At 40.0% G+C, this 24670-nt stretch overlaps 1 protein-coding gene across 3 annotated transcripts in view; it reads left to right on the plus strand.

Annotated features, from left to right (window-relative positions):
* Positions 1-24670, plus strand: part of PTPRG (protein tyrosine phosphatase receptor type G) — a 715161-nt gene that overhangs the window by 663033 nt on the left and 27458 nt on the right. For all 3 annotated transcript variants that reach the window (XM_081285863.1, XM_081285862.1, XM_081285864.1), the window contains 3 exons: positions 1217-1308; positions 13427-13518; positions 21158-21254. In XM_081285863.1, coding sequence (XP_081141989.1) covers positions 1217-1308; positions 13427-13518; positions 21158-21254 — 281 coding nt within the window. The remainder of the gene's footprint in view (positions 1-1216; positions 1309-13426; positions 13519-21157; positions 21255-24670) is intronic.

Here is a 24670-nt window from a genome sequence, read left to right on the forward strand (position 1 = left end):
TTTGATCATTTCCAATTGGAGATGGTTACAATAGCCCAGTAGAAAGTGGAGATTGAGAAATCTGTATGAGCTCTTTTTTTTCTTCTTACCCTCTAATTCCCTTTTTCAACTTTGTAGAAACACAGTATATCCAGCAGAATCATCCCAGAATGCTTTTGATTAGACAAGCAAAGACACTCCAAGGAAAAGTTGACTTACTCTAGTAGTTGAAATTTGGATCCAATACAGAGAAAGAAAAAAAAATTGTGTGTGTGTGTGTGTGTGTAAATGTTGCTTGGTGTGAGACGCCAGAGGGGTGGGACAGATCCCAGTGACACAGAGCACCAGAAGGATGCCGCCTGCTTGGCTAAAAGACCCAGCAGTAGGGCCTGCTATTGTAAAGCCCCTCCGCCAGATGAACAGGGACCCTTCTCTGGTCACAATAGCCATTCACGCTGAGCAGCCTCATTAAATATTCAGCCTGTGCTTCCGGCAGCTCATTAGGGCCGCAGTGAGCAGTGACGCGGATGCTGGGAGGCTGAGGGCCAGCCAGCATCCGTGGGCAGAGGCTGAGCAGGCTGCCGATGGCTTTTCTGTTTGCTGCCTGTCCTGTGATGACCAGCGTGTGCTCCCTGCTTTGCTTGAAGTACAGGTAAAAAGAAAAATAAGCAGAGGACACTGGAGGGCTTCAGGCCCCTGTCTTAGACGCCATCTAATAAGGGCCTCAGATTTTGGCATGTCTGCCCACTGGAAGCCCTGTGACCCCTTTAGAGAGCTGTCTGAGGCTTCAAGAGCCTTGGCTTAGCACAAACAATGTGGTGCTTTTGTGGAGTTGGGCTGTTGGATGACTACTACGTGGAGGGCATCTGAGGTGTGGTTTTGAACTTGATGCTAGAGGTTTAGAATAGGTCAAATCTAAAAATAACCCGGGGGTGATCCTGTGGTTTGTTCAGTGAGTATACCTTGTCCAAGTCAAGTTTTCACATATTGGAGTGGTTGGCTACCAAGTCTTTCCCCTTTTACTCCAGGGCTGGATGTGGCTATGATATAAAATGGATATTTATCTGCTTCAGTCCGCTGAATGTTGTGCTGCTTGTGTCTTGCAACTTTCCCACGGGCTTGCCCCCAGGGCTATGTGATGCAGGAAACTGGGGAAATCTGTGAAATAATTAAAAAATGAACTCCGAGTGTGTTTCTCTGATTGCACTATTAATGTGTTTTTCTGTTTTCCTCACAGAAAATGTTTCCAGACCGCTCATTTCTATGTGGAAGATAGCAGTTCACCTCGGGTGGTCCCCAATGAAAGTATTCCTATTATTCCTATTCCGGGTAAGTAGGACACTGCTCTTACTTCCAATGGGTTGTTTTCTCTTTTGTTCTTGGTTTTTGCAGTAGCCATGAAAAAAAATATTATTTTTATAACTTTTCAAAGCTTGTGCAGTCAGAGATCCTTAAATAAGGGTAATTAATGCAATTTTAGCTCCTTTTACATATCAAAACAAAGTAATAAATTCCTCTTTAGAGGAATGCATAACTATGAGTTAATATTAAGCACAGAGGCACCATGTAGGAAAGGAAAGTAACAGTAGGAAAATGTAAATTCATACAAAAATCATTTGTAATTTACTCAGGCTGTCTCATGTGGATGAACAATTTGTGCTTTTATCATAATTCGTGATCGTTTTTTAAAATTTTGTTATATATGGCAACAGAATGCATTACAATTCATATTACACATACAGAGCACAATTTTTCATCTCTCTGGTTGTACACAAAGTAGAGTCACATCCTTTATGTCGTCATACATGTACTTAGGGTAATGAGGACCATCGCATTCCACTGTCTTTCCTACCCCTATGCCTTCTCCCTTCCCCTCCCTCCCCCTTTGTCCTTTGCCCTATCTAGAGTTCATTTAATACTCCCCCCCACAACCAGGCAGCATATTATGAATCGGCATCCTTAAATTAGAGAACTCATTCGGCATTTGGTTTTGGGGGATTAGCTAATTTCACTTGGCATTGTATTCACCAGCTCCATCCATTTACCTGCAAATGCCAAGATTTTGTTCTCTTTTAATGCTGAATAATATTCCATTGTGTGTGTATACCACATTTTCTTTATCCATTCATCTACTGAAGGGCATCTAGGTTGGTTCCACAGTTTAGCTATCGTAAATTGTGCTACTATAATATTGATGTGGCTGTGTCCCTGTAGCATGCTGTTTTTAAGTCCTTTGGGTATAGATGTGATAGTTTTTTTAAAGGCAAGTTTTCATCTAAGATTCCTAAATCTGAGAATAATTTCTCTTCATATTGGACGTTTTGGTTCTTGGGATGTGATATGGGAGTCTAGGGATATGTTGTCGGTCTGGTGCATGTTTCATTTGTCCTCAGGATAAAACACTTGGCTATGTTAGGAGTAGGATTGGTGGAGTATGAGTCCTAGAAAATGCCATAGATACTTAAAAGTTCGGTGGTAGGTTAGTTGTTACAAATAGGATGTGGGCTTCGGAGATCTCACCCACCGTTTTTTATGTGGTATCCTTTCCCGTTTGCCAGATTGGAACTTTCTGATGCTGAGTTTCATTGTACATCTGTTCAGATGTCTTATCCATCTTGACATTTATTACTGCTTTGTAGACAGAGGCCGTGCTTTTATTATGGTGCCACCCTCATCCTGCTTATCTGCCTCATGTCTATATACTTCCACCTAGGAATAGATTTAAAGTTTGCTGTCCCTTCCCTCTAGAATGAGAGCTCCGTAAGGGCAAGTGGATAGATTCTCAGTGCCAGAGTAACACTCTGCACACAGTTAGGCACTCGATTTGATGGATGCATGCATGAATGAGTATCAGCCAAACTTCCTTCAAGTTCTCAAAGGCCAGAGTTGAGAAGCTCAGAGTTGAGAAGCTTTGTTTGCAGAGTATCAGTAGTTGTCATTAGGATAGGGAGCTTAACTGACCTTTTAAGTGTTTATAAATGTTCACTTCTTAAATAATGCTGAGATTGTCTGTGTTTTCCATCCATCCTGGTCAACTCTTCTCATCAAAACTTGTCACAGGGCAAGAAGGAGAACAGAAAAGTCTCATTTCTATCAGACCATTCTGTGGCTGCTCAATGATTGCCATACAAGTGGAGCTAGGTTTTGTGCTACCATGTGGTCCTGTCCATGAACCTTCATCTTTGGGTGGAAATGCCCTCTTACCTTGAGAGGAGAGGAGGCAGACAGGAATCGGGCTTCATCACCATGGGATAAGCTGTTTTGTCTAATCCACCAGATTTGCACAATAGTGTGCATATACTTACATGCATATACTCTTGCATCATCTAAAATTTTGACCACTGGGAAGTTTCTGGGAGCCTGGTTTGTTGGATAAATATTGCTGTTGAGTAGCTGTGCAATTAAAGTTTTGTGTTTTTTTTGTTTGTTTGTTTTTGGTACCAGGGATTGAACCCAGGGGCGTTTAACTACGGGGTCATATCCCATCCTTTTTTATTTTTTATTTTGAGACAAGATCTGGCTCACTAAGTTGCTGACGCTGGCTTTCAACTCTCAATCCTCCTGCCTCATCCTCCCGAGCCACTGTGATTATAGGCATACGCCACCACACCTGGCTAAAATCCATTTTTAAATGGATATAGTGAAATACTTCCAGTTGTTTTTTCAGTTTTTTTTTTTTAAACACTGGATTAGAAATCACATTACCTAGGGTGTCACTTAGGCTCTACCATGAATCTTGTGGTCCATGTGTGAACCCCCCCGGAGCCTTAGTTTCCAGAATCTATGAAATGAACAGGGTGCCTGACACCTGTGGCAACTGGAAAGGCCACATGAGATGATGTGTGGACAAGTGCTTGGAAGCATGCACATCGACAGAAGTGGGAGCTCTCCAAACTTAAGGACAAGAGTGTTTTCTTGGCCGCCATGTTAAAATCCTCCCTGACTCGAAACTGCACCCACAGGCGTGGCCTGTCTCTAACTGCTTTTCCTTCTTTGGGGCTTTAATCTCCTGCTCACTAGAGTCCTCTGACAATGCCATAAATTCTGCCTGTCTTGCCGCATCTTTTGAGTAGATGTCCCAGGCCAGAAATGTTTTCCTGCTGTATTTGCCAGCTACTGGTTTAATTACCATGTTAAGTACTCGGCAACCCCACACATGTCTTTTTCTCCCCTTTCAATTTGAGTTTCTCCTAATTGATACTCACTGATAATATGTGTGAGTGTATGGAAAGAAAATTTCTTTGAATTTTAACTGGTGTTCAGTTGTGCTTCACTTGACATGGGAGGTGCACTCTTGAAGAAAGGTAACACATTTCTGGAAGTGAATTACTTTAAATGTTGTACAGCCGTGTGATGTCACAGGGCTCACCCAATGACATCATGAAGTCCATCTTTCTGATTCCTTCAAGTTTTCCTAGAGGGCAGGGTCATTAATAGGGGCACACCTAGACTAACGAACTGCTGGCAGAGTTACCCGAGTATCCTTTTCTTAAAGAGCTTTCAACTTCACCACAATCTCTTTTTCTTAAGTAAAACCCCCACAGTCCTGTTCAATAGCTATATTCATGAAACATCGTAATTTATGAAGCACTTTTAACAATCTCTCATCCTATTTATTTTCAGTTTCTTCTGCTTATAGCAGTGCAACTTTGTATAAGAAAATTCAGTGTAAGAAAACCACAGTGTTTAACAGGTTCATGAGTTATTTTCATTCTACTAAAGCCTTTACCACAGCTTTCTCTTGTAGAGACCTTCATGGGGTCGTTTAGAATGTTTTACCTTAGTAGTCCATTGTTATGATTCTAAAAATAGTGAGAGATTTATAGAGCTTATATAGAATGCTTATTCTGCCCACAGAATCTCATTCAAATCTCTCCTTTTCACTACAGTCCTGGAGCAACAAGCACAGTTGATATCCCCATTTTACAGATGAGGACACTGAGGTTAGGAGACATTGTTTAGTTAGCCCAAGGTTACATCTCTAAATAGGGGAGCTAGCATTGGAATTCATGGTGTGACTTCAAAGCATAGATACTTAGAAATGGCTCGGCATGCTTCTTGGTCAGAACTTGCCTCAAAACTTCAGAGCCCCTCATTTGGATATGGCCTCATTAAATCAAGGCATTTGCCAATGCAGGTAATGTTCTTTTTAGTTTTTTTCCTGAGTTCTTAAACCTTTTCATATTCTTTAGCAGACACTGGTCATTCATTTCTCCATTATATTCTCTTTTATCCTCCTGAAGGGAGTTCCATAATTCTTCTGTTGAAGTTTCTTCCATATTAAAAAAAAAAAAAAAAAGCCTCCCTCGCATATCTGCTCTCTAGTTATTTTTGTACTCTTCCTTTCCGAGAAAAAGACTCCCAGCCCAGCAATTGCACTTCCATTCCTTTTGCAAACACAGGTCTGTGTGATTTAAATGACTCAGGGAGCAATTCACAGACATGTTAAATATTGAAGAAATTTAGACATTAAATCAGCAACTTTTGGATGATTCTGCTGTGGTTAAAATTCATAAATACACAGCTCAGGATTTAAATCTCAAACCACAAGTGGAATCAGTAAGTCACACTGTTAGAAGTATTGTAAAATAGGCAAATGATTAAGGAAAGCTTTGCAAACTTTTGATATGCATCCCTTGAAGAGAGCAGTTTATAGTCATTTTTGAAGAACTTTGAGTTATCAGTTTTACTAATTCTAAATGAAAGGTAATTTAGGACCCTCGGCATGTTCTTTTGGTTTAATAGAGCAAAGACAGTCTTTTAAAAATGGAGATATTTTACAAATAGCCAAAAAATATATGAAGATGTTCAACATCCTTAACAATCAGGAAAATGCAAATGAAAACTACACAGTTTTTCCCTTTTTCCTGTTAGGATGACAGTCATCAAGAATACAAATAATAATAATTGCTGGTGAGGATGTAGGGAGAAGATACACTGATACATTGTTGGTGGGACTGCAGATTGGTACAACGACTTTGGAAAGCAGTGTGGAGATTCCTCAAAAGACTAGGAATGTCCAGGTGCAGTGGTGCACACCTGTAATCCCAGAGGCTCGGGAGGGTGAGACAGAAGGATCATGAGTTCAAAGCCAGCTTCAGCAATGGCAAGGTGCTAAGCAACTCTAAATAAAATACAAAAATGGTCTTGGGATGTGGCTCAGTGGTCAAGTGCCCCTGAGTTCAATCCCCAATTCCAAAAGGAAAAAAAAAAAAAAGACTGGGATTGGAACCACCACATGACCCAAATACACCAATCTGCAGTATTTATCCAAAAGAACTAAAAGCAACAGGCTATAATGATACATGCATAACCATTTTTACAAGAGCCAAGTTATGGGACCAGCCTAGGTGTCCATTAATCGATGACCAGATAAAGAACATGTGAGAATACTTACACAATGGAGTTTTACCCAGCCATAAAGAAGAATGAAATTATGTCATTTGCTAGTAAATGGATGGAACATCATGGTAAATGAAATGATCCAGATTCAGAAAATAAAGGGTCAGATGTTTTCTCTTAAATGCAGAAGCTGGAGAGAAATAAAGAATCTTTTCTAAAAGAAGGATTTCATAATAAGAAATCAGTGGAGTAAAGGAAGGAGAATAAGGGAGAGGGAGGAGGGGTGGGAAAGGGGAGGAGCAGCAGAATAGAATTAACCAAACCATTCATGTGCCTGTATGAACATATCACAATGAATTCCTCTTATGTATAACTAAAATGCACTGATTCAAAATAAATCAATGAAGAATACCCCACTATACTCAAAATAAATATTGCAAGCTTGGAAAGCTACCTCTAAAGAGGCAGGGTCTTCCTAAAAGAAAGGAGGTATTTTTTTTCCTGACCTCACTACCTTCGGGTAAAATGTGGAAAATGATGAGCATTGTAGCAAAACTTAGACAGTGTCTATCCAGGGTAGAAGTCTTTTGAAGTTAGTCTCCAGTCACCATGAAATCCACATTATCTTTCATATTGGGAAGATTCTGAATTATAGTGCCTGTTCTTAGGATGTATGGGAAAAGTGGGAGTGGAGGACAAATTCAAGTGTATATTATGCAAGAGAATGAAATACGTTTTGACCCCTAATATTTTTCACGAATGGTTTTTGAAAATCAAACATCCTGTGGTTACTTGTTTCCCATTGTTAAAACACTGTGAAGATGAAGCACAATTGAACGAGATAACCCAGCTGTTGGTCATCTCTGATGCTTTCCATCTTCTAAGATACTGAAGTCACAAATTTCTATCTTAAAGAACTGTACTATCTTTAAATTGACAAGTAATTTTTAAAAATCTGGTGATCTGGGAATATTCTTTTGAAACAACAAACTTGAATAATATTCTTCCTACAGTTATTCCTAAAGCATTCCCTATACCTGTCAACTATAAACTGTATACATTATTCTTTTAGACTTTAATTACATTTTAAGATTAGGGCTTAGCTCATGAAATTAATCTGTTAGTATATCAAAAGTTTTCCAAATGTTCTTACATATGCTTTTCTGTGGAAATTAGAAAATCTAACTTTCTAATAAGAACATTACAAAACAAAATGTTGCTACCCAGTGGCTTAGAAATCCAGAAATGATTCGTGCCTTTCCAGCAGTTAAAATACATCTTAATAATTTGAAGGTCACTGGCTTCAGCAGGGTGCCAGCATAGAAAGGGGCTTTAAACCTGCACTTTAAAACCCTTGGGATTAAACCAACCTTGTTGGCATATTTTATTTATACAGAGATTATCTTCAAAGGAGATTCATTGGTCTTTTGAATATAATGAAGCCCTTTCTTATGGACTTCATTGTGCCATAAATGAAAAAGAGATTTCTTTTTATGTCAGGAAATAAAATGTCCCAATCTCCACAACACTCCTTGTATCCTAAGAGACTGATTTAGACAAAAATCTATTTGTTGTGCCCTAGCTTAGGAATGAAAATCTTGGTAATATTCCTTTATTTCCTGTTTGCTTTATCTTCCTATGTTGACACAGAGGCATTACTGAGCAGAGGCCTGCACTTGGGCAGACAAGAGGAGAAATCCCAACTTCTAGAAACTAAGGTCTACCCACTGAGGGAGTGGTTAACAATACCTGATGGTAGCCCCCGGGTATGGGGACTGACTGGGGTGAGGGATAAGGGGACAGAGGAAATCGGAGCAGCACTTCTCTGAGGCAAGCACCCTACTGTGCTAGGGCCTCCCATGTGACCCCAGGTGAACTGGACTGTGGGATAGGGTTGAAGATCTGCTGAGGGTTAAATGAACTTTACAGGCATTGTTTGCAAAGCAGGGGACTAAAGGACCTCTGAAATCTTTATGGTATTTATGTGTATACCCACATACTTCCTAAGCAAGCAGGTAGGGATCTTTGCTTGAGTAGACCTTAAGCCAAAGATAGCAAGGTAACTATTTACTAGTTACCTTGTAACTAGGTAACTAATTACCTGGCATCATGAAGTGACCAGTCTACCAGTGTGAATTTTCCAGGTAACTGAAGCTTAACTTTAAAGCATGTCATTTCAACCTTCTGTTTTTCCCCTAGCGGGAAGTTCCTTTGAAATGTAGGTAGGGTAGGAAGGTAATGTAGTATGTCAGCCTGGCCCTATTGGTGGACGGTGGCAGTGGGCCTTGGGCAGGCTCCCGTGGTCTCTGTCAGTTTCTTCATCTGTAGAGTAATCATAGCCCCAAGTCATTGAGTTCAACTGAATGCAAGTGGCACCTGGCAAAGAATCAAAGCTGTTAAATATTCACTAAATACCAAGCGCTCTTACAAGTACTTTTTTACTTTGCATAACACCATACGAATCAGGTATTGTTGCTGTTCCCATTTCACAGCTAAGGGAAGGGAATCCCTGAGAGGCAGAGTCACCACCAGGTACTCTGGCCTTTCTGCTCACACCATTGCCTCTGGTTGCCTAATCCCAGGAAGTATTCCATCAGTGGGGGCTGAGAAGAGTAACAGATACACAAATTCTTCTGAGGTCCTGGTTAATGGCCCTTCCTTTTGCTGGGCAGTGCACTGAGGGTGGGCCCGCATAGCTCCTCCCTGTGGTGTACATGCAGGATCAGCCTCAGCTGCCTATTTTTCCTTTCTAATAGCAAACCAAAGATTGCATAAAACAAAGTGTTTCTCTTTATTTCTCCTCTTTAAGATGAAGAGAAAGCAAATTTAACATATAGGAGTACATTAGAAGCATGAAGTGTGGGTGATGTGCCTCTTGCAATTCTGAAGACGCAAGTACAGGAGAAAGGCACACATAGATTACAGAAACAGCTTTGCCTTCTGTTTATTAGCTTAGTTCTTTATTACCTGCAGCGTTGTGTGTGAGGTCAACACTGTCTGAGCTCTGGTGCTTTCCTTTCTGAAAAAGTTACTGTCTTCAGCTCACCCTCTAATGCTCTGCTTTTAGTACTCTTCTGGTTTGAATATGAAGTGTGCCCCCAAATCTCCTGTAATGATGCAGGAATGTTCAGAGGTGAAATGATCAGACTGTGAGAACTGTAATCCAATCAGTCCATCGTATTTTAATAGGACTGGGTGGTATAGTAACCATGGGCAGGTGGACATGGCTAGATGAGGTTGATCACTGGGGACATGCCCTGGAAGGAGTCATCTTCAGCTCCTTCCCTCTCTCTGCTTTCTGGCTGCCCATGAATGGAGCAGTGCTCCTCTACCACAACCTTCTACCATGGTGATCTGTCTCACCGTGGGCCCAGAGCAATGGAGTTGGCCACCCATGGACTAACTCTGGAATAGTGAGCAAAAAAAAAAAACACATATTTTGTTCACAGTGATGGAAAGCTAACAGAGGTGTCTCCAAATCAGAGACTTATACGGGAATTTTTGTTGTGGATTGGATTGACTCAAATTAAAGGCATTTACCTACAAGCTTAAGTCTACCCACAAAAATCTAAAATCTTGGAAGTAAGCATAAATAATTCTGTTTAATAGCAGTAAGCTCACTCCTCAGATACCAATTGTCACTTGAGTATTTCAAATATTTTATAATGGGGTGATTTAGTAGTAACAAGTAGTAGTCCTGCTTTTGCCTAACTTAACCCTCAGATATCTGAAACTTCTATAAATAAAAACATTGGCACAAAATTATAAAGTAATATTTTGAGGACGTTAACCAAGATATCCTGTTCAATGTTTTGGTCTTCCTCCAAACTGTGGTACTTTGAGACAAGGATCAGCAAGCAGTATGTTATGGTGCATAGAGCTGCAGGCTGAGTTTGGTAGACTTGGCTTCAGATCCTAGCTCTGCCATCTAAATGTGTCACTTGGGACAAGTTGCTTCAAGTTTTCTTTTATGGACTGTGAGGATACGTGTGTTTGCATCATTTGGCTCTTGAACACCTGAATGTATAAAAAGCTTTTCCACGGTCTCTGGAAACCAGTAAGGGCTGAATTAGTGGGAGCGCTCTTTCTTTACCCTGGGCTTTGTTATGCCATACATACCCAGCTCCTGTCAAGGCTGGAGTTACTAACAACATGTTTGCTTTGAGTCCAGCCTCTGTTTTCTATATGCTTCGACCACCACATCACTGACCTTTATTCTTCCCCAAGTCATCAAACCCATCTTCCTCCTGGCACTCAGCGTTCACCACATCTTTGCACACTGTGCGTGCCCTGACGTTCTTGTGTTCATCTCTGCTCCGACACACACGCAACCCCCTGAGCAGAGACCATCTCCATAATATCGGGTGGAGTTCTGAGAGCTCAGTCAATGCTGTGTCCAGTCGTTTTCCATCCACTGTGGCCAGACCACAGCCATTTGCTGTCTTAATTGGAGCACTCTTTCCTTTTGGATCTGCAACTTGTTTCTTCTGCCATACTTTAGCCTTCGGTTATTTTGGACCTGTTTTCTCACAGCATGGTGGGTTTGAAAACTGTGCCTGTCTCTTTGCATATTAATACACATAAAGTGCATCCAAAGTACATGGTCACTAGTTAGCACTGCTGCTGGTTCCACAACTTTGAATGAAACTCAGACATTTGTCTATAAAGAACACTTTCTGCATGGACATTTTCTTATAACATCCAGGATCTTTCCAGATAAGAACTGCATAGATCAGGCCTATGATGCTGCCCTAAACTGCTGACCCTTTTGCTAGTCATATTAACTTGATAATCTCCTGACAAACTTAATAGAAAAATTATGAGAGGAAAATAATTGGTACTTGTAATTGGTCATAGCCTTATATTCACCATAACATGGAGGAAAACAAATTATAACTCTCAGTTACTTGAGAAAAATGATGTAATATCTGAGTAGCTGAGGGAGGTCAGTACAAAAGCATTTGTATGTGCATCTGTCTGCCTAGTAGTTATATGACGTTATTGGCAGTGCCTAGAAACCCCAGGGCTGTGGCTAGACTTCCTTGGATAAAGACACAAATTGGAAAAAATAGTCATAGTTCCACAATTACCATAGTGAGCTCTGCTGGATTTTACTGCTTCTAGCTATGGGGAATAGTGGGCAAATTCATTTCTGGGCATGTGTAACATGAGCTTGGATGTTACTGTTGAGCACTTTGCAGGGGCAAAAAAAAAAAAAAAAAAGGTTAACCAGAAAGACTGTCAAGATTTGAAGTGGGCTGTGACTTTTCATTGCCATTGATTTTACCCTAGAATCCTGTAATATTTAAAATCTTTTATGGGGAAAAATGGACATTTTCCTGTTTTAGACTATAGCTCACGTCCTTAATCATGGCTTACAGCTTTATTGGGAATCAAAAATTCCAAAGTAACATTATGGAATAAATATTGCCCTCTCTATGTTGCACTATTAACTATACCCATTGTATCTCATTTCTAAACAGATAGGGAGAGAACTGATATGGTTTATAAACTTGTGTTTTGGGGATTGGGCTGTGTCTTCAGCCGTTTTGCCTCCTGTCCAAAGATGAATTAGTCCTTGTGTAAATCCCTGAGACACTCCCTAACTCTATGCATATTAACCCTTTCCTCAACTTGATCATTACTATGGAATCCGCTTACTTCTAAACATCTCTAAGTGAAGTGATCAGATAAATTTGGAATTTTTTTTTTTCTTGAACTGTGCGATCTGCTAAATATTCTGGGGAAACATTTTGGCTGTGCTTAGTCTGTTAATGCTGGTTACATCATGGGAGCTATAGATTTCTTGGGCGTACAAAATGATTGCATATTCATGAACATCTTCAATCCTGAAATATTTGTAAATAACTTGGCAATTTTTTTTCATAAGGTTGCCTATTAAAATGATCAGGACTTTAATTGTTCACACAGAAAGAAGTTGTGCTTACAAAGGAATGCCTCTTTGATAAGTAACGTATTTCTAGGCTAAGCAACTTGGACTATGGACATATAAATCACCTTTCTTAAACAAAGTATGAGATGCTATTTTCCGCCTAAGGATGATTCAAGTTTGAAAATGTCAATAGATGCAAAAAGCCACCCTAGAGCTTTGCTCTCTCAAAAGAAAGTAGAGAAGGAATGACATAGTCAATGTTAACTGTCACCAGATGAAGAGAAATCAGATTGTCAGGCCTGGATCTATAAAATTCTTGCCAAAGTAGGACTTCATTTACACATACAGATCTTCATACCCTTTGCTAAGAAAAGCATCTGTGGCAGTTTAGATGTTTGTGCGTTTGCCAAAGATCTTTCACTCTGAATAAAGTAAATGTCATGTCTGTTGTTTATCTCAAATTCAGCGGAGTATTTTTAAAAGGAAATATTTGCGGGGGAGGGTCGAGGGAGAAGGGAGGCGGAGGCGGGAGCTCCAACGAGGTGGGTGTGGCTGTTGTTTAGGAGGACCAGAGGGGGTCTCCCGAAATAAACCTAAGACATACTTGGGGCTCCTGAACTGAAAATGTCCTTTTGAAGTGACAACACTACAGCAAGTTGGAATGTGGAGTCTTCCTGAATCTATACCTAGTCTGTCAACACCCCCCAAATCCAGTTAATTTAGTCAAACTGATTATTTGGCATCATGGAGACACAGCTGTCTTGAACTAAAATCCTGAACACGTGGAGATAGCATTGTACCCAGAGCCAGCCAGTACAAGGGGATCTGTGTACAAAGGCTCACATAAACGTCAAAGATTGGAAATAGAAGTTAATTGCTCCAAATTTAAGCTAGAACCCCAGTGAACAATTAAAACAAATTCTTGTGGTAAATTTTTTTGGCAAACAGGTACCATTGGTAAATTAAGATTCAGTTAAGAGTATGATGTCATGTAACTTTGTAAATTGCCTTTAATATAAAAAGTAAAGAGAATTATCTACTTCTTAAAAAACTACTATTTACCTGGTTTATTGGTACTCAAGGTCCTAATGGGAAATATTTCAGATAATGCAGTTATCACTTTTTGCAAAAGTCGAGTATTTGTCTTAAATGAGTATGGTTTGCTCCATGGAAGTATTCTGTGTGACCCTGAATTTCGCTATCTTCCCCCAGATGATATGGAAGCCATTCCTGTCAAACAGTTTGTCAAACACATCGGGGAGCTCTATTCTAATAACCAGCACGGGTTCTCTGAGGATTTTGAGGTATGTTTCAAAACTGGAAGTTTCTAGAAAATTAACTCTTACTTCAGAGATTATTGTCAACCTGAGTTTATTTTCGGCATAACAAAACAACTGACAATTGGAGATTATTTTTTTCATATGTGATTTTTACAGCCATTCTCTTCCCAGAAAAATCATGTGAAAGGGAATTGGTTGCACTGGTCCTGAACATGTGCTTTTGTGAAAGAACAGACTTAATGGTTGAAAAGAGGCAGATAGTGGGGGTTGATTTTTGGGTGTTCTTTCTTCACCTTCCTTCTAGTGGGGAAGTCATAGTTAAGCGCCCCAATTCCTTGTCGTGTCTGTGCTGCACGTGGTGTAGTGGAGACAGCAGGTTGGCGTGAGGAACTGGGTGCTGGCTGTACCAGTAGTGAGCTTCACAGCCCGTGGGCCAATCACTTCATCTCTGATCCCTAGTTTCCTCATTGAAAAAAAAAAAAATGCTGCTAATGTCGCCCACATCCTAAAGTTGTTACGAAACATACACGATAAGCATCTTTGAAAGTGCTGGGTTAATTATTAAGAAGCAAGCAAATCATTGATGGTGGTTGTTTGCATGATTATTAATCCTTGGAGACAAGACGTGGTTAACACAGCCTTCTGATTTTAAGAACTGGTGTATAGGAAACAAGGTAGAGCGCAGCACGCGCTATCCTGCCAACTCTGGGTTCTGTGCCAGTTCAGCAGTGACAGGGTGTCAATGAGGAGCTATTAAACAGACTGCCCTTTTCTTCACTGAGGCGCTTAACTAAGGCACATCTCTGGCAGCAAGAGTTGTGCCGAGGAGGCCAAGTTTTCATGGCAGCTCAGCTGTCTTCTAGCTTTGTGGGTAAGTCGGTTCCTTTCTCGTTCTCATTTCTACTTTAAAATGGAAATGACGGTGATGACGCTAACCTGCCCATCTCTTTTTCTACACAATTGGTTCTGGGGCTCAAGTGAGGGGATGGGAGGTAAGTGCTTGGGGAATCATCCGGGAGCCACACAGCTGGGAGGAGTAATCATCCTACAGGAACAATGAGAAATAGGACAAAAATCCCGTCTCTATGCAAATGTGGAATCCCCAAAGGCTATCAGAAAGGCAATTATATTGACAACTCATTTTAAATTAAGTCTTTCTCTTAGTTTTTGTGTCATCTCTTTGAGCAGAACAGGGGCAAAGGTGGTAGAAAGGACTCTCGTGATTTATTCTGCAAAGTCGTATGTTTCCTGGAACAAACAAAAGCATGTCAGGTACTTAATGCTCCTATTAGATGCCGACCCAAAAAGGTGCCTATTCAACTAAAGTGAACATGGTTTAAGTCAAACATTTTGTATTCATGAGGACAGCAAATGTGTGTGGTGTTAAAGTGATTTAGTTCAATTGACTGTAGTGGCTGGATGACTGAGCAAGAATATTGAGGCATTTAACAATGTTGATGGTATTCAGGACAAACATTTATCCTCTAGAGAGCAGAACTTGATCAGGATGATCAAATGCAACTCTGGTTTCTCAATTATTTATGATTTGAGACCCCAGTGCTATTCATCACAGCTGGTTTTGACACCATTTAATTATTCAAAATAATCAGCTATACCTCTGTGTACTTAGTCTGACTTAAAATAGGCTTTGCTGCATCCAAATCATGACGGTTAACAAATTCTGGGCATCTGTGCCCTTAAAAATAAATAAATACATACATACATAGACTGAGAAATTTAGCCCCCTCCCCTGAAATTTGTAGTTTAAATATTGTTTGCTGATATTTATAGGAGTGGAACAGGGAATGCAGGCAGGAAGGACATATCTTTCTACTGTTGTCACCTCACAATCTTTCCTGGCTTCAAAGATTGAAAATTGAAGCTATTCAGATTAGGAAGAATATTCTCTTTTCTAAAGAGAACAGTAAGGGGGAACGTAAAGGGCAGAGTAAGTACAAAATCTTGCCTTCTAATTTAGCAAAATTTGAAAGATTTTAAAAGCATTTATTCCTTTTTGGTAATGAGCTACATTTAAAAAGAGAACACCTAAGGTTGTTTCATAAACAGTTAGTAATAGGCTATATAAAGAAAGGCAGAAAAAAGATTGTAGTGATTAAAAAGTAAAGGGTTTATTTTTAATTATTTTGGTGATAGTAGTACTCTCACCTTTGGATTTCTAGATCCATATAAGGAATGTTGATGGCTAGCATTCACTTACTCCTTCAGAAATACCCTCTGAGGTAGGGCTTACTGACCTCACCTCTCAAATGAGGAAACTTTGCCCATGAGATAACTAAGGCATTGGTGTCTGTTTTTGGAATGGCAGCAGCAGGGTTTAAGACTAAGGCTGTCTTGGTTCAAAACTACCTGGTTAATTCTGAGACCATCCACATTCTCATTATATAATGAGCCAAAGTGAGAAGCAGAACTAGCCAAGATGGCAAGTGACATTCTGAAACTGGCCATGAAGCTAGGACTTGGCAAAATATAAAAAGAGCCCCCTCTTAAGAATACTATTTGGTCCTGGTGATCTAGAGCCTGTACAGCTAGCTCAGATTTTGATTTTCAAGACAGGAACAGTGGCACACACCTGTAATCCTAGCAGCTCAGGAGTCTGAGGCAGGAAGATTCCAAGTTCCAGGACAGCCTGGGCAACTTGGCAAGACCCTGGCTCCAAAAAGGCCGAGGATGGAGCTCAATCATAGAGCACTTGCCTGAAACTGGGGAAGGTCCCAAGTTTGAGCCCTAGTGTCCCACAAAAAATCAGATGTTATTAACAAAACTCTCACCCAACATCTGAATAGAGGCCTCGAATTAGTCATGGTTCCAGTCATAGAGTAAAAGAGAATACCACTTAGTCAACAAAACAACTCATCTAGTAGTTACTAAGGACTTCAGAGACCACTCTCTGGACATAAGGTACAATGGTGGACTGAGTCTTCACCATAGTGGCCAAGGTTGTAGCTCTATGGCAAAGCTCTGTGCACCAACAGAATTATTAGGCAAGGTTTGGAAGAATCAGAAGTTTAAAGACTGGGTATAGAGATGAAGCCAGAGGTCCCAAGCTCCTTGACAAGATCCTCTGTTACATCAACCAGCTGAGGTAAATCTGGGCTGGCTGATCTTCTTAAATCAAGAGAGCATGAGGACCTTTTTGGTAATGAGCTACATTAAGAAACAGCCTTAGTTAACAGTTAATAATAGGCTATATAAAGAAAGGCAGAAAAGGAGAAGAAGAAAAAAATGTAGAGTCCTTGCCCTAAATAGTTTGGTCAGAGTGTTTACACAACTATAGTAAAACAGGACAAAGCAAAACTCAGTGCTAAAATGCAGGTCTGGAGTTCTGAGGGACTGAGAGGAGAAAGGCACCTAGGAATTCTTATTAGTTATTTCAGTGAACATTCTTTCTGCCCCATGTGGTTTAAAAATCTTGGAAGTAAAAAATTTTGGTGAATAGCTGTCATATTTTCAGAGCTCTGCTACTTCGGCAAGAATAAGAAAAACAACTTCACTGGGAATATTGAGTCTTTGTCTAGAGGTGATGCTGAAAGCTAGCATTTTGTCCTTGTCAGATAAATTTTGGACACTGTGGAAAGCTGGTGACATTGTACCTCTAGAAGATTTTGCAGTCAGTGGCAATAACATCAATCCTTGTCTCAGGGTAATATTTGATGATTCCAGTACCCGAGTTCTCTTCACCCTCGCTGTCCTTCCTTTTCATGAAATGGCTTCCGAGGGTGGTTTTAAGGGATGAGCAGCCACTTTCCTGGCCCCCACCATCATAATGCACGACATCTCCAAAAATGCAGTGGCAGCACTCTCCTTCAAAAGGAGGGAGCTCCAAAGCTCTGTGCACCAGAAAAATTATTAGGCAAGGTTTGGAAGAATCAGAAGTTTAAAGACTGGGTATAGGGATGAAGCCAGAGGTCCCAGGCTCCTTGACAGGATCCTCTGGGGGATGGCCCCTGTTACATTAACCAGCTGAGCTAAATCTGGGCTGGCTGATCTTCTTAAATCACCTGAGCCCATGCTCTGAGGGAGTAGTGGCCACAGTCACTTTGTGTCACGAAAGGACACTTCCAGGGTTGCCGATGACATATGACAGAGATGTAATGCTGCCTCAAGACTGCTGCCTGCGAGAGGGCAGAAATTGACTCTGTGATGCTTTTGTGTCAGAATGCCAGTTTAGACTTGGATATCAAAAACATTTTAGACCCTTTTTATGAAGAAGAAAACACAACTGTTTAAGAGGAGGCACTCTGCGAAGAAAGTGAACTAGCTAAATTTCAAAAACTGCACATGGAAAAAAAATTATTCTATGTCCTAGGCCAGCTACATTGTGCTCTATGGAGACAGAGGGGAAAGGCAGTCATTTTAGGTAAAGAGACACAGATTTGGATAGGGGAAGAGAAGAGGCATTCTTAGCAAGGTAAATGGCAGGGAAGCCAAGAACAGGGAACCATCATCTTCCAGAGGGCATGGGAAGGCAGTTTGTGGAAGATGGCTGGGACCTCAAAAGGCTGGTGAAGAAATTGGAGGTTTCTGAGCAAGTCAACACAATGGAAGGTGGCCAGGCTGGCAGCACTTCGTGACCTGAGTGGAAGAGGGCAAAGGTGGGAAGATGCGGAGTATGTGGCACCTGTCAAGCACTGAGCCACAATCATGACCTGAGACAAGCAGTCCTCTGTAGATCAGGTCCTGTCCCACGGCCGTGGGCCTCAATGGTCATATGCTCAATCCAATACGGGGTCATCAGGTCCACGTATTTTCTTTCAGTCTTGTCTTGGTGAAAGATTTCAGATGTGTTTTGTTCAGCTTTATTATTATTATTATTATTTTTTAATGGAAGCACAGAAGGCAAAACAGCAGGTCTTGAAGTATGCTCTAGCCAGCGTCTCCCATTGACAACTCCAGGCAAGAAGTAATCTAGCTTCTCAATTCGTAGTCTTGCAAATGAACTATTTTTGTTGTGTTAGACCTCCTTTTCTTCCCACTGGTCCTCTCCTCTGGTTGTACGACTGTTCATATTAAGACTTGATTCTTACATAGAGAAAATGCAAACAAGTTTAAAATATCAGTGCTAATAAATAGGTTACTTTACTATATACACTCCATTGGCCAGTGTCATTTTAAACGGTTTTAATACCTATTATAATCAAATTAACTCTGAAATGCCAGTTTTGATGGAGAAAAGCCACTCCAGGATCAGATGATATTATCTGCATCTAAATGAGCCACACAGTCCTGCGAGGAATTACAAATGACATTATTACCCACAAGATAAATTAAAAGGCCTTCAGCAAACCCCATGAATTCTAATAAAATCAGATTTAACATTATTTATGCCTATGCTTTTTTTCTGTCATTCACATAATTGGAAAAGTGAAGTAGAGGCAACAGATTAGACCGAGGGTTTTGGATAACAAAAGAGTTTGGCCATATTGAATGACTGTTTTAAACCGTGCAGACAGCTGCTCCCAGGCTGTCCTGGTCAATTGCAGTACATTGTAATAGAGGCCCAACCTCAGTGTGTAGTTCGGGCTGTCAGATCCACACAACAGGGAAAGAAAAATCAATTACAAAAAGAATGAGACTAAAGGACTAAAAGCAAAAATCTCTCAGAACAAAATCTCTAAACAGCTCAACCCGTAGAGGCTCAAGCCAGAGGTATGACTTCCCAAACCCAAGGATGTCAGTTTGTTTCTGGGATTTGTAGGTAGAGGAATTAATACCATCCAGAATACAAATCCACTTGCAAAAGCTTCCTTCCTTTGAGACAATTCTAAAGGGTGTTTACAGTAGTTCTAAAAGGGAGGTCCCACTATTTCAAGTACAGTTAACATTGCTTATGTTCTTGTAGATGTTAACCAATCCAGACTCATGACTTTTTGCCCGTGCTTTGAAAAGAAATGAGCCAAAGGCAGCCTTCAGGCCCTTTAAACTAGTGTTTGCAAAACCATTAGTTATGAACTATTGTAGAATAGAAAGCAGCAGAGCTTATCGCATTTAGTAAGGATAAGAAACAGTAAACACGTCAAAAACACTCCCCAAAGAGGCGGGTTGAATTAATGTTGTGGGTCTGTTTTGTAAATGGGCAGCTGGGAAATTCCACAAATATGAAAAATTCAGTGTATAATTTTCAAGAATCAGCGGGTCCATAAATATAGTTCCTTTGAAGAGATAGTAACCCTTTGTTATTATACTTGACATTCTTTGACTATAGTGAGCCCCTCCTTAAGGGAGAAGGGGGACTCCTTTCTGGGAAGTACTTTGAGAATATAAAAGACAACCAGTTCCTTGTTTTCATTATGCTTAATGTAAATGCTGTGGAAAACATCCGTAATTGCTATGCAACTCCTTTGTGAAAAAAAGTCGGCACACTCCTAAACTCTGTTACATCTGCTACGTGTAAAACATTTCTCCTGATAATTTTGTGTTATTTTGCTCCTGCTCTTTGGAGCAGCTGTGCAGTGCTAATGACTTCCTTTATTAGTTAACTCCAGTCCTTTCCTGGGTTTGAAGCATACAGTGTGGAAAAACTTAGCTTTTCGGCAACCTTGTATTTGGCTAATGGATAATGTTTATATCCAGGGCCAAGACGGTGGTCGAATTGTTTCTGCCACTGCTGTTTTTCTAAAGAAAGTTCACTTAGATGAAATGAAGTGTTCACAAATAATTTGTCAGGGCCACGCATATCCAAGCCAGACGTGACAATTAGACTACAGATTAGTGTCATTTCAGGACTGAGTCTTCTTAGTCAATTTGCAGTCTCATAAAATGAGACCATAAGGCCTATGAATATATTTCAAATCATGGTAGAAACTGTGCTTCTTGGGAATACCCATTATCTTCTGAGACACAAGTAAATTGTTGTCGTCTCCTGGTTTAAGCTTTCCCCTGTACCTCTGTCTTTGCTTCCATCATCCTTTTTTTCAGGCCTCTTTTCTGTGGTTCACATTTGGTAGCTACAGAATCTTTTTCTTGTAGACTACAACAGAGAGATTTTTTTTTTTTAAATCCCAATGCATAGGTCAAAAGCTGGAATAAGGAGATGGATAAATTCATAAATGAAATCATTATACCTTAATATTCTACATATGCTTGTTACAATCATGGCTATAATTATATCAGAAATTAGGATTGGGGAGGTCCTGGTGACTGTCAGTGCTAGGCAATAAAATGTCTATCAGTGTGTGTGTGGTCATTGCTTAAAAATAAGAACAAGTTCTCAGAACTGTCATTCAGCAGTTTCATCCTTGTATGAACAACATAGACCTGATGATCTTGGTCACTTAGCATCGCCTCTTGATGCAAACCAGGCACGTGGCACTATTGCAGTTATTAAAATGACAGTGACTTGTCTTAGGTGTATGTTGTAAAATAATGATTAAAATATAGTGCACAGTTAATTATCATCATCTCATGTGCTAAGGTATATATGCTGGTCCTTTGTGTGACTGGTATGGCACAAGGTTTGTATCAGCATCGCCACAAGTACATGAGCCATGTCCTGCTCTGGTATTACCACGGTTTCAACTTTTCCAGGTGATGGGAATTTTTCAGCTGCAGGTAGGGATCACTGAGCATGCTTTGCAGAGCATAACTATAACTTCTTTGTTTTTTAAAGGCTGTTTAAAACCTTGCTGTTCATTCTCTTCACTAGGAAGTCCAGCGCTGTACAGCTGATATGAACATCACTGCAGAACATTCCAATCATCCAGATAACAAGCACAAAAACAGATATATCAACATTTTAGCATGTGAGTAACAGACTTTAAACCATCTTTGACTCTGAGGAGATTACATTTTCATGCTGGGTTTAAGCTGACAGGCAAGCAATCAGAAACGGGGTGCCAAGAAAGAATGATATTTGTGAGCTAACCTCTCCTTAGACCATCTTCAGTAGTGTGGGGACATGTTCGGCCCCCTTAGCCTCTTGTTAGGCTGTCACCATGTGAAATGTTCCAAGCCTATTTTCATGTGAAGTGATAGCACAGCAGATGTTGGGAGTCAAAGCTTGGATGTCACTTGGCTGTCTTGACCTTGATTTTAACCTACTCTTCTGTATTCTTTTTATACCTTTATTTTAATGTGGTGCTGGGGATCAAACCCAGTGCCTCACACATGCTAGGCAAATGCTCTACCACTGAGCTAACCGCAGCCCTTAATCAACATTTTTTTTTTTAATATTTTTTAGTTGTAGGTGAACATGTTACCTTTATTTTATTTTTGTGTGCTGAGGATTGAACCTAGTACCTCATGCATGCTAGGCAAGTACTCTACTACTGAGCCACAAACCCAGCCCCCCAAATTTTTATAATACAAATAAAAATTGGTGGAATTAAGTGAATTTCCAGGCAGTCTCTATAAGACTTCCTAACTGGCCTTTCCTTAAAGGATGAGCCTCCAGTCCTTTTGGCCCATGCATTTAGGCCTATCTTCAGGGCCAAGGGCATGCTGGAGATTAGGGATTCAAACAAACAGGCATTTTTTATATAGAACCTCAAAGAATACTCTCAGACTTTAGGCTACTTTTGTGCAAGGCCACTTTTCATGGACACGTAGGACTTCGGTCATTGGACGAATACAGATTGTTGGTAATATGAAAATCTGGAACTCCTTGAAGCACTGACATGACAAAAAGTTTCAGACTAGGATGCTCAGCCAGTAAGTCTATGCAAACTATTACAGAATGAGAGGAGAGGGGGAGATCTTGAACACATCTGGTCCCAAACATTTCAGATAAGGATACTCTAACATACAATAAGGACCACATTATATAGAATTTTATGTAATAGAGTTTGCATCGCAAAACTTAAAATTTGAACACAACTTTTAAGTTTTTGTAATAAAGCTTTTGGGAGATATAATTCACTTACTGTATGTATAAATTTTACCCATTTAAGTTTACAATTCAGTGGGTTCTGGTATATTGCAAGAGTTGTACAGTCACCACAATGCAATTTTAGGGTATTTTTTATTACCCCGAAAAAGAAACCCAATATCTGTTAGCTGATCTCCCATATCCTAGCAATCTCTTGTCTATTTTCTTTGGGGACTTACATATTCTGGCCATTTCATCAATATTCATCCAGGTTGTACCCATATACATATATTCATCCACTGCTTTTTTATAGCTAAAAAATACTGCATTTTATGGATATATAAGTATTGGTTATTCATTCATTTTCCCCACTTTTTGGCTATAATAATGCTGCTGTGAACATCCACACACAAGGCTTTATGTGGACATGTATTTTCAGTTCTCTTGGGTATACATAAGAGAAGAATTGCTAGGTTCTCTGGCAACTCCAAGTTTGACATGGTGAGGAACTATCAAATTGTTAGCCAAAGTGGCCGCACCAGCAATAGGTGAAGGGGCCAGTGTCTCTACATCCTTACCAACATGGATTTTTATTTTTTACATAACAGCCTCTGGGCGTGAAGTGTATCCCATTTTACTTTTGGGAGAGTTTTGTTTGTGGGTATTGGGGATTGAATCCAGCAGCACTTAGCCACGCAGCCATATCCTTGCCCTTTTTTACATTTTATTTAGAGACAGGGTCTGGGTAAGTTGCTGAGTCTGGCTTGGAATTCATAATCCTCCTCCCTCAGCCTCTGGAGCCACTGGGATTTCAGGTGTGCCCACTGCACCTGACCCCATTATAATTTTGATTTGCATGTGTTTATTGGCTACTTGTATATCTTCCTTGGAGAAATGTCTGGTTTTGACCCTTTACCTGCTTTTTGGGGGAAAAAATGGATTATTTGTTCTTTTACTGTTCAGTTGCAAGGTTTCTTTACAAATATCCTAGATACAGGTCCACTGTCCACTATAAAGATTGCAAAGTTTTTCACCATTGTCTTTTCAGTTTAATGGTGTCTTCTGAAGCACACATCTTCACATTTTGGTGAAACTCGGCTTACTTTATTTTTTTTTCTTTTTTTACTAGTGGCCAGGGGTTTTGGTGTCATATCTAAGAAAGAATTGCCTATTCCAATATAACATCAAGGTTTTTATTTTTTACATAACAGCCTTTGGGTGTTGAAGTGGTATCCCATTTTATCCCATTTGAGCACTGACATGAATTTTATGGTTTGGGTTTTTATATTTAGGTCTTTGATCCACTGTGAGTTAATTTTTTCGTGTGGTCCGAGGTTCTTTTCAGTGACTACATAGGAATAGAGTTGCTAAGTTACATGGTGACATTCCACCTTCATTCTTTTCATGTCCCAGAACCATTTGAGAAGACTTTCCTTTCCCCCATTGAATTGTCCTAGTACTTTTATTGAAAATCAGCTGGCCATGAAGGAATGGGTTATTTCAGGACTCACAATCACATTCTGTCAATCTTATGTCTATCCTTTTGCCAATACTGTACTGTCTTCATTACTGACAGCTTTGTGACAAGTTTTGAAACTAGAAACTGTGAGCCCTGAAAGACGACTTATGAGTCCTCTTTTTCAAGATTCTTTTCATTTTTCTGGGTCTGTTGTGTTTCCATATGGATTTTTATGATCAACTTGTCTATCACTATAGAAAGAGCTAGGGTTTATTTTGATGGGGATTGATTGCACTGAATGTGCAGATTAATTTGGGTATCCCTGCCATCTTAACAATATTATCCTCCAATCCATGAACATGGTGGTCTTTCCACTTATTTAGGTCTTTTATTTCTTTCATCAATTGTAGTTGGCTGTGTATTTCTTTTGACAAATATATTCTAATTGTTCACTTTATGGTAGTTTCAGGTTGTTGTCTACTGACAATTTATAAAAATAGTTGATTTTTGTATATTGATCATGTATACTACATCCTTGCTGAACCCATTTATTCTAATAGCCAATTTTGTGCATTTCTATAAAGATACTTTTACTACCTCAAGTTTTTGTTTTGTTTTGGTAGATGGACTCGGTACCTTTATTTTATTTATTTATATGTGGTGCTGGGGGATTGAACCCAGTGCCTCATACGTGCCAGGTGAGTGCTCTACCACAGAGCCACAACCCCAGCCCAAGTTTTAAAAGAACTACTTTACTTTCAAAAATTCAAATTAGAATCTTATTTTGACAAGTCCAGACAGCTGGGTTTTGTTGTTTTCTTGGTCATTTGGACTAGGGGCACATCACTTGTCACTTTTGTCTACCCTTAATATGAATGCCTTTATATAGCAAT

This window comes from Spermophilus citellus (genome assembly GCF_964194105.1).
Source record: "Spermophilus citellus genome assembly, chromosome: 3".
Taxonomy (NCBI): Eukaryota; Metazoa; Chordata; class Mammalia; order Rodentia; family Sciuridae; genus Spermophilus; species Spermophilus citellus.